At 46.9% G+C, this 19,535-nt stretch overlaps 1 protein-coding gene across 7 annotated transcripts in view; it reads right to left on the bottom strand.

Moving 5' to 3' along the window:
• IQSEC1 (IQ motif and Sec7 domain ArfGEF 1) overlaps nucleotides 1-19,266 on the bottom strand; it is a 466,480-nt gene extending 447,214 nt beyond the window's left edge. For 4 of the 7 annotated variants that reach the window (XM_077325612.1, XM_077325613.1, XM_077325614.1 and 1 more), the window contains exon 1: nucleotides 17,812-19,256. In XM_077325612.1, the coding sequence (XP_077181727.1) occupies nucleotides 17,812-18,101 (290 nt within the window). In that variant the 5' untranslated portion in view covers nucleotides 18,102-19,256. Of the gene's footprint in view, nucleotides 1-17,811 lie in introns of all 7 variants that reach the window. The other 3 variants (XM_077325626.1, XM_077325629.1, XM_077325627.1) reach the window with 1 other exon arrangement.
• Between the last annotated feature and the right edge of the window lie 269 nt (nucleotides 19,267-19,535).

The following is a 19,535-nucleotide window of genomic DNA, read 5'->3' as shown; positions in this document are numbered from 1 at the left end:
TAACAAAATCAAAGGAGCCTCTTATGGTGCAGAGTGGTAAGGCAGCAGACATGCTGTCTGAAAGCTCTGCCCGTGAGGCTGGGAGTTCAATCCCAGCAGACGGCTCAAGGTTGACTCAGCCTTCCATCCTTCCGAGGTCGGTAAAATGAGTGCCCAGCTTGCTGGAGGGTAAACGGTAGTGACTGGGGAAGGCTCTGGCAAACCACCCCATATTGAGTCTGCCATGAAAACGCTGGAGAGCGTCACCCCAAGGGTCAGACTCAGTGCTTGCACAGGGGATACCTTTACCTTTACCTTTTGTAACAAAATAATAGGTGGAACAAATAGATATCCATTTTGAAAGTGTCATTTTTTGATCAAGAATTTTTCCCTCACCCCAACCTCATCTAAGCAAAAGGAATCTTTCAATTTCTGAAACAAGAATTTAGATCCAACTGTATGACTTTAAAACAGAGTACATACAGAATTTAGATCTATTAATTAGATCCAAAGGTTTCCTTCTATAATTGGATCCCATGTGCTTGTGTTAGTTAATGAACTAGGGTTCCCAGGTCCCTGAAAGCTACCAGGAGGTGGGACTTGCCAACACATGGACCGTTTATGCACTGGAGGTTTCATGCCAGGCTGCAGGCTCAAGTTTTAGTCATGGCAGGTTGCCCCACCTCTCCCTGCACCCACATGGGGGAGCATTTGGCCCGGTGCACCTCATCCACCCCCGATTTGTGTTCCTGCATGGAAGCTGGGGCAGTGAAGTTCCCAGTGCATAAATGGTCATGAGGAAGGCATCACAGCAACATCACTTCCTGTGTGTATCAGAAGTAATGTCATCATATGTGGGGACGCTCTGGTATGTGGATAAAAACTCAGTGGCAGAAGTCATTTTTACTATAGAGGTTTTGCCCAAATGCCAGAACACCTTTTGTCATTAGTGACACAATGGCATCACTTCTGTTGTGGATTGAAAGTGAAACTGCCACATCACCAACCTAGGTCTTCCCTCTGGTGCTGGTAAGTTCCCTCACCAGCCAGCTGGTCAGCAGTACGGAGCAGGACGCAGCGGTGAGGGGACTGACAATTCTACGCCATACTTTTATATGTTCTTTTAAAAATTTTCACTGATGGTCAAAAATGTGTATTTACAAATAGAAAATGGACCTCTGACAATATTAAATAGTGACATAGACTACTGGTGTACATCCAAACACTCATTATACCTTAAGGAAGCTCACTAAATATTACCAAAATAAACTACTTCACTTATTATAACTAAAAACTCTGAAACTTGATTAATCTGCCTGCAATCTATAACATTTTGTTTGACCATCATATCCTAGTATTGACATGCCTGTTGAGTGATTCATAAAATTCTAACAATATCTAACAATCATTTTAGATGAGTAAGAAATATTCTGTTCATTAATTTGATACGGCCAATTATCCCAGTTTCTAACTTGCCCTTTCTTGGCAATGAAATTGAGAAAACAGTAGATGACCAACTCCAGCTCTCTTGGATAATTCATCTAGATTCTTTTCAGTTTGGCTTCAGGATGGGCTATGAAATAGAAAGAGTTGTTAGCTGTAGTTGATTACTTTTGTCTAGACAAATGCCATGCCTCCTTGTTGCTCTTCTTTAATTTATCTGTAGACTTTGATACTAGATCATATTATCTTGTTGAGAAGCTTGCAGGCAGAAGTAGGTTTCAAGGAATGTGCCCTAACTAATTATAAGCATTCCTCACAGATTGTACTCAAAAGGTTGCTGTTGGAGACCAGTTGCCATTAGTGTGGAACCTATCCTGCAGAGTTCCACAGGGTGCAATTCTATGTAATTCTAAACAATTTAAAGCTTTAGGGTTGGATGTCATCAATGTGCAGATGATATCTAGCTATATATATCAAAATTCCCTAGTAATATGTTGAATGTCGTGAATCTTTGCCTGGCTGTTATGATAAATGAGTTATGAGTAAACAAATTGAAACAAGACCCCAAAAAGACCAATGATGGTTGGAAAGGCAGAGATCTTGAAGGACATTGTGCTCTCCACTTCTGATGGAGCTCAGCTTACCTTTGCTGACTTGGTTAAAAGCCCTGAAGTTATACTAGACTAAACATGATTACCGGAGAAGCAAATTAATGCAGCTGCAAAAAAGGCTTTCTTCCAACTCAGCCTACTCTGAAAAAATAGCCCTTTAACTTAATATGGCTCATCTGGCCATGCTGGACCCACACTGCAGTAGCATTGAGACTAGATTATTATCATGTATACATTGGTCTCCTGCCAAAATCAATTTGGAGACTCCAGTTGGTGCAGAACACTGAGGGTTGGCTATTATCAGGAGCTCAGTGGAGCACATATATTACTCCTATCCTGCAAGCATTTCACTGACTGCCCATCAGTTATTTATGGAGTTCTGCAGTACAGAACTTAAACAGGAACATGGACCAGAATGGCCCTATAACAAGACTTCACCCCATAATTTGGGTTGCCTGGAGGAAAAAGCTAAGCAACCAAACCTATCACATCAGTGGCAAAAGCAACATGTACTGAGATGTCATAATTGTTATAGACTTTTTGCTGCTCTGCAGTGACTTTTTGTGTAATTCCTAAATTTGAAGAGGAAAATACATTTAAACAGTATGCCAAACAATGTTTCTCAAACCCTCCTCCCAGTTTCTCAATCTGGCAATGACTCTCAGGTGAGCCATGGAACTGTAATCACCATAGTAACTATAGCATCCAGCCAGCTCTAGAGGGAAGCCCAGATGTTACACAGATGGAGAGCTAACCAGAATGCTGTGGTTATATTGGCAACCTTTTCTTCCAAGGAGAGGTGTGGCACCCATGCTGAGTCAGTGGCACAGCAATAACTGTTACAGTCCAGCCCTCCCATTAGAGCCACAGCCAACTGGGACACTGTTGATTCCCCAGTTACCAAAGCATCTCAAACTTATCTGGGAGATATTTCCTTCTCTTGAGAGCCATTGGTACTTTCCAGTTGCATCTGAAGTTCTTGTGAGCATTGTTTTAACTGCAGCTTCCTAGCCAGTAGTAAGGTGCCTCTCCCTCAGTTTCACAGGGATGTAAGATAGCTGGTACTATGAGACACATGACAAGGTATCTGTAGGTTGCATAGTGTGCAGCCCTATGCTACAGGGAGACTAGGTAAGATCCAGTCAAATGTGCCTCAAGTTATTTGTGGATTTCTTCATTTGTGTGCCTTTTACCTTAACTTATTGCTGTATTTTAAAGGGGCGCTAGCATGTGTGCTGGTGGGGCCGGGTGGCTCGCAGGGTGCTTTGCGGGCTCCCCCCCACCGCGGCGTCCCCACTTGCCCCTCTCCTCAGCCCCCCCTCCAATTTGGTGGCTTCGGCACGGCAATAGGAGCAGGCCCGACGCATTGGGCCTGCTCTTCTCGCCACACCTATGCCTTTCCCCCCCTCCCCCCCAAGGTCCCGGCTTTGGCACGCCCAGAAGAGCTCTTCTGGGTGTGTCTAAGCCTTCTTGCCACCCCCCTCCCCGCACAAGGTCCTGGGCTCGCTGACGGAAAAAGAGCAGGGCCGCCATGTCTTCGATGCAGTGGCCCTGCTCCTTTCCCAGTGGCGAAACCTCTTCCCCCAGCCCACTCACCTTGGAGTCCAGGACGGACCAAGTGGCCAATGGGGAGTCATGCGCATTGCGGCTCCCTATTGGCCACTTGGCCCCGGAGTGACACTCGGACGGGCCAATCGGGAGCCGCAAAGCGGCAAAGCGGCTCCTGATTGGCCCCTCTGAGTTTTTATCACAGACTCACCCCGCCCCTTTCTCCTCCCACCTACCCCTTACTGTTTTATTTTTACCACTCCACAGGAGCGGTTTACAGATGGTCTTACTCAATAAGTCCTCTCACATTAACAATGGATTTAATCTCTAAATTGTATGAGTGCCATCCATGTGGGTAGGTATGCACCTCATAACAGAACATTGCAAATGCCTTGCATTGGATGGCTGGTGTATCTTGTTTCACAAAAAGCCACAGTTTAACCTTCATTGACCATTAAAAGGTCATGTGGCAACAACTTCCATCAAAAATAGCAAAAAGTGGTGTCAATAAAATGAAACCAACAGCAAAGTCAAAAGCAATAAAAGCTATATTGTTACTATTAATACGTGCTAATAGACTGGTTAAAAGAAATATATTAACAGAGCCAGAAAAAACCAATCAGGGTAGATTAAATTATCCATGGTCAAGGCCGCCCATGATGGTGTCCACAGGAGTCATGGCATCCACCAATATCTTCCCTGGAGCTCAGCAAATGTTTTTAGAAAATGGGATGGGCTTCTTGGGGCTTTTATCTAGTTCAGGTAAACAGTTACATGGCTGCAAAATGAAAATAGATATTGCCAGATGTGGGTTTCTTAGTGAGCTCAATATGTATATTTATTTTGTATGTACAAAAAGCAACTATTTTAAACAATACAATCTATTTTAAAAAAACTTTTAAAATGGAGGTTGTGCTTGAAATAATGAATCATTACTATCAGAGTTATGCACATCCTCACTTCCTAATATTTTGTGACCTGCTGTCCTTCATGACAAGCCATCTTGTGGTTGCACCCAGTATACTGTATCAGAATTCCAAAGGTACCTACAGGCTCAAAAAGGTTTAAAAAGTACTTCCAGCGGTTTTGGTGCCAGGCAAAGAAATGCAGAAAGAGATCCAGAGAAGAGCTGGTTTTTATTAGCCATTCACCTTACCATGGAGACTAGGGTTGATTCTCCAAGAGAGATATATTTAATATGTTCATATGTAACACAGCACAACAAAAGGCACCTTAAAAAGAGGAGCATTTTGATATTTAAAGGCAAACAAATTTATTGCATCATATGCTTGCAAGCTTAGGCCTATTCTGGCAGCTGCATGAAATGATAAACAATACTTTATTTACAGTCATTTATACCAGAACAACAAATACGAAATAAACTGTTGAATGCATTTAAAACTGAGAATCATATCATAATTAAACAGTAATTTCTATAAAATTTGCAAATGTATGACTATTATAAAAATGCACAAAAATTTAGTTCCCTGGGAAATTTCTGCACATCTTCATGGTGGCAGCACAGAATTTAGCAGTACGTAGGGTAGTTTGAGGCTTATCACTTAAAAGTTTCTTTATCTTTTCATTTGCTATGAGACCTTGAGTACCTTTCTAATATAATTTGTATTGTTTTATCACAAACTATAAAAGGGGCAGTGGAGTAAAAGATGCTCCCTTGTTTCAACCTGATTTCTGCAGACTCCATGAAATGAATCTTCACGCAACAAAATGTTTGTACATGAAAAGGAAAGTGGGAAAACTGAACTGTTAAAAGTCTTGGTTTATGACACTTCTATACAAAACTCAGAGCCTCTTGTGGCGCAGAGTAGTACGGCAGCAGACATGCAGTCTGAAGCTCTGCCCACGAGGCTGGGAATTCGATCCCAGCAGCAAGCGCAAGGTTGACTCAGCCTTCCATCCTTCCGAGGTCGGTAAAATGAGTACCCAGTTTGCTGGGGGGTAAATGGTAATGACTGGGGAAGGCACTGGCAAACCACCCCGTGTTGAGTTTGCCATGAAAACGCTACAGGGCGTCACCCCATGGGTCAGACATAACTCGGTGCTTGCATAGGGGATACCTTTACCTTTTATACAAAACTCAGAAGTAAACAGGTAAGTATAGCAATCATTTGTAACAGCTATAACTGGTGATAGCACAAGTTAATTATATTAAGCTATTTAACACCCAGAGAGACCGAGAACATTGTCAGACCCCTTGCGTTCCTAGCTACTGATGGCTAATACTCCTGATGAATTCTTATTCAGCTGTTTTCTCACTGGAGCTTTCCTTCCGGGAAAGGAACAGGGTCGCCGCGTCAAAGACACGGCAGCCCTGCTCCTGTCAGTCACAGAGGTGAGGGGGCCGGGGCAAGAGCCTTCGCCGGTGGGAAAGGAGCAAGGCCACCACGTCAAAGACGCGGCATCTCTGCTCCTTTCCCACTGGCGAAGCCAGGAAATGTGAGGGAGGGGGGAAGGCTTCCGGGTGGCGCCATGCCGAAGCCGCCACCTGGGGGGGAAGCCTTCAGCGCAGCGAAAGGAGCAGGCCTGGCGCATTGGAGACATGCTGGGCCTGCTCCTTTCGCCACACCGAAGCCAGGACCACAGACGGGGAAAGGAGTGGGGGGAAGGCTTTGGCGAGGCGAAAGGACCAGGCCTGCCGCATCTCTGACCCCTGCTCCTTTTGCCGCATCGAAGCACAGACCTCGGGGGGGTGGGGTGGGCTGGGGGAACGTCTTTCCTCCCTTCTACCGAGCACACCCCCCTCCACGCTACCCTCTGCCGCCGCTTCCCCACCCACCCACTCACCCACTCTTCCCCACTGATTGCTACATCCCCCTCCCCCAAAGGGACCTTCAGCCCCCTTCTTCCCACCCCTGCCCCGTTCCCTTTCAGCCCTACCTCCCTACCTCCCTACCTCCCTCCCAGCTTTCTCTCTTTCTCTCTCTCTCTCTCTCTCTCTCTCTTTCTGCCCATCTATCCACCCACCCTGCTAGTGCCCGCTGTATTTTGCCTGCAGCGGGCTTAATATCTAGTAATTTAAATAATGCTTTTATGTGCAATTTGTCTAAAGCAGGCTTTCTCAACCAGGGTTTTGTGAAATCCTGGGGTTTCTGAACAGCCCTGGAAGGGTTTCCTGAATGGGTAAGAGTTAATTTTTTATATTTTTTGAAAATATAATTTGTTAAACATTTATTGGGTGATGTGACCATATATGGTCATGTCAACCTGCTTTCCCAATGACGGCCCTGTAGGGGGTGGGAAGGGGTGTCAGGTGGGCATGTACACAGCTATGCTTCCCAACAATATTTGTACCATCGTGCCACTTCTGGGGTTTCTCAAAGCCTGAAGAATGTTTTGGGGGTTTTTTAAGTGTAAAAAAGTTTTAAAAGGCTGGTCTAAGAAACTGGAATGAATGTCACTGTATCATAAGACTTGCCTATAAACAATGACTGATCAGATGTGTTCTAGCTAATAGTATGGAAATGATAAAAGAGTGCTAATGTTTCTATTACTTGGTCATGTAATGGTGGTTGCAGCCAAAACTTGTAAACAATATTCCGGCCTATGCAACATCCAGCTCATGAAACAAAATCCACAAAACATTGTTCAGGGGTTTGCTATTTTGGTTGTCCCTAATAAAAAAGTATTATATGATTTTTGTTTACAGCCAAACTTGACAATTTATAGTTAGTTAGCAAGTGTTTAAGCCACCGCAGCAGGAAACCCACTTGAGAACATTGAAAGTTATTTATTAAAATAAAGCATTAATGATCCAGTCACAACAAAAACAGTGAGCTTCTTCAAATAGCAGGCTTTTTTTTTTGGAGGGGGGGTGTCACACTAAAATGGCACTAAATGATCTATTAAATAGAAGCTGGGGTACACAGAAACATTCTGAGTAAGTGTCTGGAAGAAAGCATAGGCGCCAGGTGAGCTTAAACTGCAAAGGCTAAGATAAATGCTATTACATTGAGGGAGGCGAACCTATCTCTGGTTACCACAGGCCTCACCTCTGAAGGCAGGGGCAGAGAGAATAGGGGTTACACAACAGCTCTTGACTGGTGGGCCAGAAAATATTCTAAATTTGGCAGAATTTGGCCTTTAAGTACTTTGGCCCCAAGCCATTTATGGTTTCTAAGATAAGAGTCAGCACTTTGCATAGTGTCTAGAAATACTCAGGCAAAATTTTCATCATAGGACTGCCTGATAGTAGCCTGCATGTTGGATAAACTAAAGTTTCTGGTCCATTTTCAAAGGTAGCCTTATTTATTTACATTACAGTAAACTAACACAAAGAAAACTATAAGCTAAACATTTGCTTGAAACATTTAGCTGAAACATTTTGTGCAAAAATTTACTTGAAGTTTTAAAGGAAAGAGTTATTTAGTACGTTTCAGCCAAATATCCCCCAAGGCTATTTAAGATATTGCTGTTTACTACTTCTTACTACTGTTTGTGATTCTTTATAGCTGCATTAGACTAAACAGCCAAAAGTGAGCATCTCCTGACTTCATTTTTGTTTGGCAGAAGATTCTCAGCACATCAAGAAGTGCTTGTTCAGATTTAAGTGAATGAAGCTGAAGACCTCTGGAAAGCTATTAAATCACACTGAACAGTAAAAACATGAAGTGGAATGACACTTCAGACTGACTGACTGCTGGACTGACACTATCTGCATACAGAGGGATGGGATTTTGTAGTCGATAGGCTACCTCAATTATGGTAGGTAGGTAGGTAGGTAGGCAGGCAGGCAGAGTTCCCCAGAACTTTCGGGCCAAACAGTAATGTAATAATGTTGTATTAACTTGAGGATAGTAGTGGATTAATGGCCAAGAACTATTATGTTGCCTTATAGCAGGCTTTCTCAACCAGGGATTAGTGAAACCCTGAGGTTTCTTGCCAGCCCTAGAAGGGTTTCCCAAATGGGTTGGAGTAAATATATATCCTATATAATAAAATGTGCACGGTACGTCTCATGATACGCTGGCCCTCTGGTTGGCCCTCACTGGGTGGGAGTCCTGCCCCCCTTCGCCTTAGCCACCTGCTGTTCTGACTGGCCTCCTGTACATCATGGGCCTCCAGGAGCACTGGCAGCCTCTGCCATGGCTGCGTGCCCTTCTAGTCAGCCTTCTTGCCTCCATACCCATTGAAGGATGCCACCTCCATTGTTGCCTGCCCGTTCAAAGTCAGCCCCCGCAGCAAGCGCTGCTACGCTGGGACAGGAGTGGCTGCCCAACAGCTCCCAGTCTCCTACCCTGAGAGCTGCCTTTGCGGTGACCACTTTTCCCCTGCCTCCCTGTCGTGAGAGCAGACACCAGGGCCTCCCACCAACTCCCATCCTGCTCTGACTGCTGTCTACAAGCCGGCAGCACCCTCCCCCAGGGTGCACGGGGAAAGCAGGCTGGAAAGTGCATTGGGACAGTGAGCTGGAGGGTGTGCTGCCAAGGCTCACTTGACCAGTGGCCTGCAACCCACCTTCAATGCTGCCTCTTCTACCCACCACTTCCCATGATCCCATGCAACTTTTACAGCAGCCTAGGAGACAGCAACTCCCCCTCCCCACCAGCCAGCATCACTACCATCTCTTCCACCCTGCTTCCCCGCCCCCCACCCCCGTGAATGCTGGTGATGACCCCAGCAATTCCAGTGGAAGCAGGCAGAGAGCAGGCCAGGGTGTGGTGTGGCAAGCACCATTTTAAAGGTGCCCTATGGGCCGCCAGCTGTCCATCCTCCACTTGTGGTGGGGACAGTAGAGTCCCAGCTGCTAAGTGAGTGCTGGCTGCTCCTATGTGAATTTTAGCAAGGGGTTTGCCATGCACCCATTCTCCCACTGTGCCTGCTGGTGGGGGCACTTTAAGCTCGTTTTTAAAGCAGGCTTTGCCTCCGTGTGTGTGTGTGTGTGTGTGTGTGTATAAAAGACAATGTTGAACCCCTCCCCCAAAATAGCCAATGATGGGCCTGGAAGGGGAGGGACCATGGCTGGGCATGTATATAGCTATGCCTCCCAACCATATCCTGCATGATCATGCCACTTCTGGGGTTTCTCAAAGCCTGAAGAATGTTTCAGGGGTTTCTCAATGGTTAAAAAAAAATGGAGAAAGGCTACCTTAGGGTACATACTACATACAACACTTCCTGCCACAGTTGTCCTATGCGCTTAACTCTGCTGAGCACGTCAAACAGCTGGTTTATTTCATGATTCTAGTGACAGTAAGCCAAACCATGCACTCATTAAGCTAGATTATGAATCAAATAATTTTATTAAGCATAAAAATAGTATAGTATAATAGCAAATATTCTAAATATAAGGACTTCTACTTGCTTCTTCAGAATATCTTAGGGTGCAGTAATTGGGAAGTCAGCAGACTTTTTTCAGTTTATATAATTATGGGGCATGTCTTTATGTTCAAGCAGCAAGCTCACATTCTAATCTAAACTTATCCCCAGCAATCATGTACATTAGCTCTTTAATTGAGACAAACAAGTAGGTATGAAAAGAGAGAACAAACTTACTGCTGCCTTATTGCAGCAGTGACTCATTTTCATGTATCACACATACGAGGCATACTATATATACTCCAAACATCAACCACTTTCATGTGGTGTATATACCCTGCCAACTATATTGGCTCACATTTACCACATATTTTGCAGTACCTCATCCGGTACAGTACCTCCTCCGCTACAGGTCCTATTACTTGCTCCTTTCCACAAAATTACATTTACAAGAGATTGAACATACCCACACATGTATATTCTGAGACTTCTGGTGCCTTTAATTGAACAAGGAACCATGTGCAATTATGTTAGGAAGATAAACTTTAATGTGCAAATCAACTTTGTATCCACTTTCCATTGCATAAAGAGGGAGGGTTATGCACTGATGTGTACCATTACATGGTTTACCTAAAAAGAGAACAAAAGCACTCAGTCAAAAGGAAAGCTGCGGGATAACTAACTGTGCTCACATCATTCTTTAAAAAATAATTTTCAAGATTTCTATGCAAAAAAACCTGAAGATACACATTAAAGAAACATAGACAATTTAGAAAATAACAAAATCAAAGTCCAGTAGCACCTTTAAAACCAACAATGATTTATTTAAGGTGTGAGCTTTTGAGTCCATGCACTCTTCCTCAGACTACTGGACTCCAATTTTGTTGTGCTACTTCAGACACCCTTGAATTTAGAAAACAGGCTACAGTCAACCAACCAACCAGGAAATATGATCATCCTAATAATCCAAATGGATTTGCAAAGCAAGACAGGAACAAGTGGAAACTTTGGTTTTTTGGTTTTCTAAGAGTTGCCGGAGGTGTCTTCTGCCACTGTGCATCCCTGCAGCAAATATACATCTGGTTCTCCACCTCATTTTTACCCATCCTTCCTCCAAAGAGCTTAGGCTGGAATGGATGATTCTTCTCCTTCCATTTTAGCTCAAATGCCTTGTGAAGTAGATTACATTTAGACAGATTAGTTGCCCAAGGCCATCCAGTGACCTCAAGAATGACACTCAGATTTTGGTACATAGCTGCCTTCTATAGCAATTCGCACCCTCCAAACAATTATCAATCCCTCTTAATAAAACAGTAAGAGTGGTTGGGTTGGGCCGAGTCCAGGACCAAAACTCCCGGATTGGCTCCGGACAGACAAGCGGATGGGCCAATCGGAAGACACGATTGGGACCTCACCAGGACAGACCAGATTTCCAGTCAGTCGGGAGGCATGAAGCCAAACTTCTGACAGGGACCACCCACCCAGCCTAGCCAAGGGTAATCTGGAGACATCGCTGCCACTCTGCCCCTGACCACCGCAGGGAGAGGAGGTTAACAGGGCTGCCAAGTGGAATGAGAATGGAGGCTTGGACAAGCTGCGCCAGCCCTTTTCACCCCAAGGTTGTCCTAACTGTCATGTCCAACTGCAAATTGCCTCAAAACCCTGACAGAGCTGGCAGAAGGCTCCCCCCTCCCTTCAGGCCTGCTGGGAAGGAGCCTTTAACAGCCCCTGACTGAGAGGAGGGAGGTATTTCCAAAAGCAACACAAGGGAGCCCGAGGGCATTCCTTTTGAGGATACGGAACTTTCCCCTTCTGCCAAACAGTTGGCTGACAGGGAGGCAACAGAAAAGCCCCTTCTCACTTAAAATACTGCTCTGCTCAGGGGTTAGACACAGCCAAGCCATTTATCTTTCCTCTTTGCAACTCTCTGCAGATTTGAGGCCCCTGCACAGCGTTATTCTGCAGGCAAAATTGGATGCTATTGCAGAGGTTCTTTTGTCTCCTGTTTCATCTGCACAACAACCCTGTGCAGTAGGCCTCAAGTCTTTCAATTCAACAACAACCTGTGTGGGAGGCCTTAAATGTTTCTTCTCCACCACAACCCTGTCCAAAGTAGCCCTTTCTGCTGGGGAGCAGATCTTTATACTCTGCAAGTGAGCTGTAATTCCAGGAGCTTTCCAGGCCCCACCTGGAGGTTGGCTACCACTGGGTTGGAAATATTCCTGGAGGTTTGGAGGTGGGACTTCAAAATCGTACAATGCCTCAGAGTCCAGCCTTCAAAAGAGCCATTTTTGCCTGCAGTTAGCAGGGAGTGGTGCAGGAGTGTCCCTCCTGGACTATGGGCTATGGCCAGCCCTTGCCAGCAACTGTTTGTATTCTGGGACGCAGGCAGGCAGACCAGCATCAGTCCTGCGAGTCTAGTAAGTGCAGGAAGATTTAAATAAATATTTACAGTCTGAAACTGTAAATAGCGAACAAGTAAATGGCGGGAGACACATGAGAACTAAAATGAATTATTTCAACCTTGGCCTGGCAAATAAAAAAAGTATAAAAAACCTTACTAAGGTCACGACTGCTGTGCACAGAGAGTCTTCCTCTTAGGGTTGCCAGCTTCCATGTGAGGCTCTCTACCCCACCTCCCTCATGGGGAGTATGTTATGGGGAGAGAAAGGGAAGACGATTGGAAAATGCTTTGAGACACCTGATGCCTGCTGGGTCACTGCTGCCCATTCCCAGTTCTCTGACCTCTCACAGCCCCACATCCCTCACAGGTTGACTATTGTGGGGAGATGAAGGGAAAAGATGTTTATAAATTGCTTTGAGACTCCTTTGGGTAGTATACAACAGGGTACAAAAATCCATTATTCTAAGGAGCAATCATGAAAGAAGCATGTGGGCACATAACATTTTATCAACAGTGAAAAAATGGAAAAGAAGGAACAGGATGGACACCTGTGTACTGTGACTACCCCATGTGCATTAGGGCAGAGGGGCATTTCGGTGTCTGTGGCCTAATTCACACAAGAAGGGAAATGATGCAGAACTGGGAAGAATTGGTTGCCATGTAGTCTTCCCCTAAGAAGAGTCTCCAGTCTGATTTTCCCTTCACATATCTGAGGACATGACTCTGGAAAGCTCATCTGTAACCACCATGCCACAATTCGCAAAAGTCAGTCCTCTCCCACACTCAATGAACATTCCACACCACAGGTTCTTGACACCCATCTCTCCACACCCATGCCCTCATTTGTCTCCACACCACCACAACCTCCCACACAACACACACATTCAACCCCGTGCCCTTACAGACTGGACAACTCCTCCCCTTCCTCTTCCCACTGCCAAGCTCTAGCACCCATTGTATTCTTGGATACAATGGGCTTTGCCCCTAGTCCTAAATAATTATCCAAATTATCATAATGGGATAGTTTTAGATACATCCCTAAACTCTCATGATTCCATAAATGATGCACCTTCTGAATCTATAAATGCGGCCAATTTTTCAAAAATATCAGACAGCCTCATTACACATAACCTACATAGTATCCACTTGTGAGATTTTGTATATGTCTCAGTATTTTTCTGTATGAGGTATCTATCCAATAGATTTTGCATTTCACTTTCAAGAGGTATTTGTATCTTGCTTTAGTTCTCTGTCTTGAGACAAACCCACTATCCATACTGGCCATAGTGATTGGCACAGGATGCAAAAAATCCATGTTTCTTTAACCAACTTGCTTGCTATATTCCTTGTATAATGGGATGCACTGTAATATAGATGCAATGTATAAAGAAACTCAGGTAAACAAATGCATTAATACCAGCACATTCCCTGAAGGTGGACTACACAAAGGAGCAACTCCTGGCAATTTGTGATGACTCAGAAAGGAAGGACATGGCTTGCTGAGACCAAAAAGAAAGCCAGTAATTTCTACATGAAACATTGACATTTTACATTGTACATCCAGCTTATAGGAGGTAGTCCAACCACCAGTATCTAAGCTCACCTTCTACGTGTTGGGCAAGGCAACAGAAACCTGGTAAATCTGAACTTTCCCACTGAGTTCTTTGGACTACACCTCAGAAAGATTATAACTATTCCATAAATATCCCAGATTAATTCTGATCCCAACATCAAATCCACTTAAGAGACTTAAAAAGACTCAGTCATCAAGGCTGTAGCTCAGAGATTGCTTCCTTTGAGAGACAAGAAAAATATTTTCACACCACAACAACCCATTTATGTTCTTTCTGGTACATTATTTGTACTGCAGAAGCACGGGGGATGGAAGGCAGATATCTGAAAAAATACAAAGGGCTCATTTGTATTCAAGGGATTTTCAGGTACTGAATTAACTGGGTATTTTATTTTAAATATGTACAGAGCCCTCTTTTTAGTAAAGAAAGAAAGCTGTTTCCTAAACAGCAAAATATTCCCTCAAATCCACTGGTTTTAGGAGGAATTTCAACTTTTCCAGAAACTCATATAAAAGCATTTCCCCCAAATATGTTTCATATATATCAATTGTTGAATGAACATTCCTTGTCTACTTCTGTAAAAGTCGAGGCAACATTATTTCCAAGTTATATTTTTCTGACCATATGAGAAAGTTCATCTTAAACAAAAAGAAAAAAGCAACACCCTCCAGAAAACTGGAAGCAAATATTTGATAAGATACCTAGGAGTGAATGGGAACAGTGCAGATTAAGTAAACAGAGTGCCAAACACAGAGCTGAATTTCTGAGATATCATACTGAGAAGCATACAAGAATAATTTCTGACTCCATTCTAATCTGTCCTCTCGGACTGAAAACCAGAACTACAAACAAGGAGCTGAGAATATTCGTTAGATCTTAGTCTTTTAAAATATCCTCTCTGTATATACTGAAATACTTTTGCAATTCCCAAACACTTTTATACTTATAGTCAAGCCTTAAAGACCGCTGCATCCAGGAAGGCAAGTATCGCTCCCCCCGCTGGCTTATGTGTTGTTCCCGCTGGTGGGCAGGACGAAAGGGCCAGAGGTGGTCTTGCGGTCGGTGCTTGATCTAGAGGGTGCGTTGCTGGCCTGTGCCGTGGATGCGCAGGCAGTCCTGGTGGTGCAGCTGGCTGCTGGCGGGTCATTGGGTTGGGGAGGCAGGGTAGCCTGGGAGTGGCCGACTCTGCAGGTAAGTGAGTGCCTTGTGGCTGGCCAAGCGACTCACAGCACGTGACGCCAGTGCCAGTGGGGAGAACTGGAGTTCCCACTGGCTGCGGGGTTGACAGCCCAAGCAGGCAGTCGGCCTGGCTTGCAATGGAGGAGGTGGAAGGTGTGCTGGCCGCTGGGGCGATGGCTGCACAGCCAGTTGGCCTGCGGTGGCTGCCAAAAACCACATTGTTTGGTAGCCGAGGCAGGGTAGGAGTGCCCTCCTTGGTGGCCAGGTAGGGTCTGGGCATGAGGCTGCGAGAGCGCCTCATGGCTGGCTTCTGGAGACGGGCATTCAAGAGGCCAGCCCAATCCAGCTGGATTGCCCCGTGCAGGCGGAAGCACAGTCCAGACACCGGATGTGTGCCGGACAGTGCTCCACTTACAAGGGCCTTTCACAATTATTAAGGAGAATAATGGTAAGGATTTATTTATTTATATTTGGATTTTTCTTCTGCTTTCTCTCACTGGACTCAGGGCAAGAAATGAGAACTTTTTGCAGGAAATGAGAACTTGGAGCAGTAGTAATTTGCTATAATTTTCTATGCCAAAGCTCTCTAACCATATTCAGTCTGTGAGCACTCTAAGAATATTGTGAAGCTGTGGCCCCCACTACATCTGTTGGATCAAGACCCTTACTCCCAATGAAAGAGAATTCTTGGCCCCAGTCGGACAGTGGAAAAGGCTGGGTGGATGGGGGGTTAGAACTCTGTATCGCCATCTTTTAATGTTAATGTCAATGTTTCCTGTCTACTTTTAATGGGTTTTAGGGGATTGGACTGTTTTTGATTGTTTTATTGTAAACCGCCACGAGTCCAAATGGAATGCAGCAGTATATAAATGCGAAAATAAATAAGTAAAAATGAATGGCTGCCACAAGCATCCACAAAACTTCATTCATGGGTACTGTAGCCAAATACACAGTGCTGTGAGGTACCATAAAAAGTGACTGAGGCAGCTGTTTTCAAACAAGTACCAGTACTTTCTGCAAACTCAAAGGGATGCTTCCAATAGTTTTGCAAAGAAAAGAAACTTTTGATCCAGTTAAGTAGAGGAAAGCCAAACTGGTTCTTTGCTTTGGGGTAGAAGGAAGTGGACACCGGGGAATGCACTGGTGAGTGCCACAGTGCAAATGGGAACCATGCAGGAATGGTTTCAATAGGAACCATGCAGGAAATATAGTCCTAAGCAATTGGCAAAGGCCTATGCTTCAGGGATTAAGTTACAACTACCAGTGCCAGTTAGAAGGCTTGGATTCAAATGTTTTCTAGATATAACAGGAAAAAACCCTCCAGGAAATAACCACCAAGGTGATGACAAAAAGAGGTTTGTTGTGGACTGGCTTGTTTGTAGTACAACAAAACAAATATGACTTGATGAGACTATTATGAAAATAGGTTTATCTGTCACAATAGTGCAGGAAGAACATCACACTGGAGATATATAAACCTCATCACAACTGATTCTCCCTATTTCTTTTACAAATACTTAACTGAAAATACAAGTGCTTTCTACTTTAGTCAATTAATCTTAAGAGCTTGCATTATTTGCCCAATTAACCCTGCATAAATTTGCATAAGAGTAAAACCAATACTACTGAGAATACATCTTGAAGGGAGGAAAAACACTCAAGACCACCATTGTTCAAAGAGGAATTCCCTTCCCAGGTAATAAAAGAAGGAATGCTTTTTCTAAGATGTGATCCTTGGTAGTTTTTGGTAAGTGTTTACATTAAATACAGCATTAAAAAAGCCTGCCCAATCAGGACCAACCTTTTAAAATAAATTAAAAACCTAATCAAAGAGCAGTTTGCAAGCCCAGAAGCAACCTGGACCTTTAAACCTAATGTGAGTAGCTAAAAAGTGTGTGCAAGAAGGAACACCATCCCCTCTTAAAGGGCCTTACAAAAAGAATTTACTTTGGCAAGAGCTGGTATTATCAGAGCCTCGACTGCCTCAAAGAATGGTTTTGCTAATCTTAAAGTAATTCATTAACTTCTAGTTACCATGTTAAAAAGGGGGGACTGCACAGGTGTAGTTCTGCAAGTACTCCCAAACGGGCCTTACTTTAAACAGTAATGCAGTTAAGCAGCTCCACGCAGGCAGTAAGCGGTACGTTATTAATTAAAGATGAAAGCACTCTGTAAATAGACGCAGAGATTAAGAGCAAACGGGTTCCCGAAGATCAACAAGTTTAACTTGAACTAGTCCCAGCTTTGGCAAGGGGCCACCCAGCCCGTGTTGACTGACCCTCTTTCTGTTGCTTTCCTTAGCAGTTCCTCTTCACACCGCTTCAGGCTCAGGCCCGGCCCCTTGCTCTCCGCTAGAGAAGCCACCAGCCGGGTCCTGTGACACCACTTTCCCAAGCACACTTCCCCGAAAACACCTGGAACCGTGCCCGCCAGCGCCAGCGCTGTCCCGAGCGCAAGCTCTGCAAGAATCCCACTCCGGTCCGCATCCAACGGCCCCACGGAGCCACGCACCCGGCCCACACCTTAGGCAAACCCCGCACCTTTAAACCACGACTTCTCAGCTGATGCATGAGAGAAGACCCGCGATGCACCCCAAAGCTAAAACATCGCCCTCTAAGCAACGCGCAGCCGTCGGAAATCTTCTAGGCGCGGGTCTTCCCTAGGAGTCCCTGGACCACAGGGGTCTCCTGTCCCCGAGATCTGCCCCAAGAACCCGGATGCCACCTACCCCACTAGCGGAGCATTCCTTGGGCTGCCCCCGCCCTAGCCCGAGGAGGCCCCCGGCCCGGCCGCTTACTTTTCCTCCTTGGCGTTGTCTTGGCCGTCCCTCGGCGGCGGGGCGGCCAGGGCTCCGTGGTGGTGCTGCTGCTGCTGCTGCTGCAGGAGCAGGAGGCTGCATGTGGCCAGGTGCCGCTGGTGCTCGTCCTGCAGCCGGGCGTTCTCGTGATAGAGCTTGGCCACTTGCTGCTCGAGCTCGTCGATGCGGAGCTTCTGCTTCTCCAGCAGCTCCTGCTGCGTCTCGATGATCTTGTTGAGCTCCTTGAGGTACTCCGCCGCCTTGCTCGGGTTCTCCGCCGGCGTCTCCATGGCCCGGCCGGCCCCGCCGCCCGCCACGCACCTGGGGCCGCCGGGCGCACAGCTCGACAGCCAGGAGGACGGGGCGACCACGCAGCCCCGCGCCGCTCCCGGGACACCTCCGGGCCGCCTCAGCAAGCCCGCGTCTCGGCCCGGGAAGAAAAGCGGAGCAGCGCCTTGCTCCTCCGACTTGGGTCCGCCATTGTCCAGGGGCCCTCTTGCCGCTCTTCCTGGCGAACCCCGCGCCGCAGGTCCCGCCGGCCCCCGCCTCCCCTCTGGCCGGACGTAAGCTCCTGCTCTCCTTCTCCGGCGCCGTCCCCCAGCTCCTTCGGCTCCACCGGCAGCCGGCCAGGTAAGTCTCTGCGGGTTGCGCGCGGCGAGTTTCCCCTCACCTCCGCGGCTCTCCTCCTGTGTGGCACGCAGGCGCTTTCCTCCTCTCCCGCCGCAGGTCTTTCCCAACAGGCAACAACAGCCCTTCGCTCCGCGGGCCGCCGCGGAGTTTGTGAAAAGTGCCCACCTCCCTCCGGGGCGTTGCGCCGCTGGGGCGGAGCTGGCTGCCTGCCGGCCTGCTGACTAACGGCGCGAGCGCCACTCGTGGCTGCTGTCACCGCGGCGGCGGCGTCCTCCCAGCCGCTGGCCACCGGGCGGGCAAGGCGGTTCCCTTCCCTCCGAGCACAGACGCGCCCGGCTGCTTGAGGAGCGGAGGGGGTGGGGAGGAGGGGCGGCTATTGTTGCTACTGGGGGCTGGGAGCTGGCCGGGCGATACCACTGGGTAGCGGCCCCAGGGAAGCCAGTGGATGTGCGGCTAAGTCGCCTCTCCGAGCGGCTCGTCTTTTGGCGGGAACCTGCCCAGGAGCCCGAAGAGGTAGTGAAGTGGCAGGAGGAAAGCGCCCTTCTCACCTCAGTCCCATTTCTCTTCATCTCCCCCACCCTCAGCTTGGCGGCATCTCGGCCAGCAGGTGAAGGGACCAAATGAGGGCTAAGGAAGGGAAGCGGGTCTGGAATGCGGCGTGGGCGCTTGCTTGCTGCTGTTGCTGGGGTTTTCTTTTTCGGGGAGGGGGATTAATTACTTGGGTCCTCCCTAAAAGTCATCTGTGCTCCCTTCGCTTGGACGATACACCGGGGCAGCGGAGAGTGTTGGGTCTCTCCGCACGCCTTGCCTCCGGATCCGCTTGGTCGGCGGCAGCCTTGCCGTGCCCAGCCATCCTCCTGGCTTCGAAGATTTTGAGACGCGCCGAACTTCCCCTGCCTCGCCTGGATTTCGGACAAGGAAAGCGGCGTTTGTGCGCGCAGGCGCTGGCAAGGGCTGGGGGGGGGGGGTTGCAGGAGGCGGAGGGCCGATCGCTGGTGGCTGAGCGTTCGCTCCCCTCCCCTCCCCTCCTCTCCTCTCCCCTCCTCTCCCTTCCCCTGGGGAAACAAGGATATTATGGAGAGCGATGGGCTGAC

Source organism: Paroedura picta, chromosome 3, assembly GCF_049243985.1.
Source record: "Paroedura picta isolate Pp20150507F chromosome 3, Ppicta_v3.0, whole genome shotgun sequence".
NCBI lineage: Eukaryota > Metazoa > Chordata > Lepidosauria > Squamata > Gekkonidae > Paroedura > Paroedura picta.
This window is presented reverse-complemented; position numbering and strand designations above follow the sequence as displayed.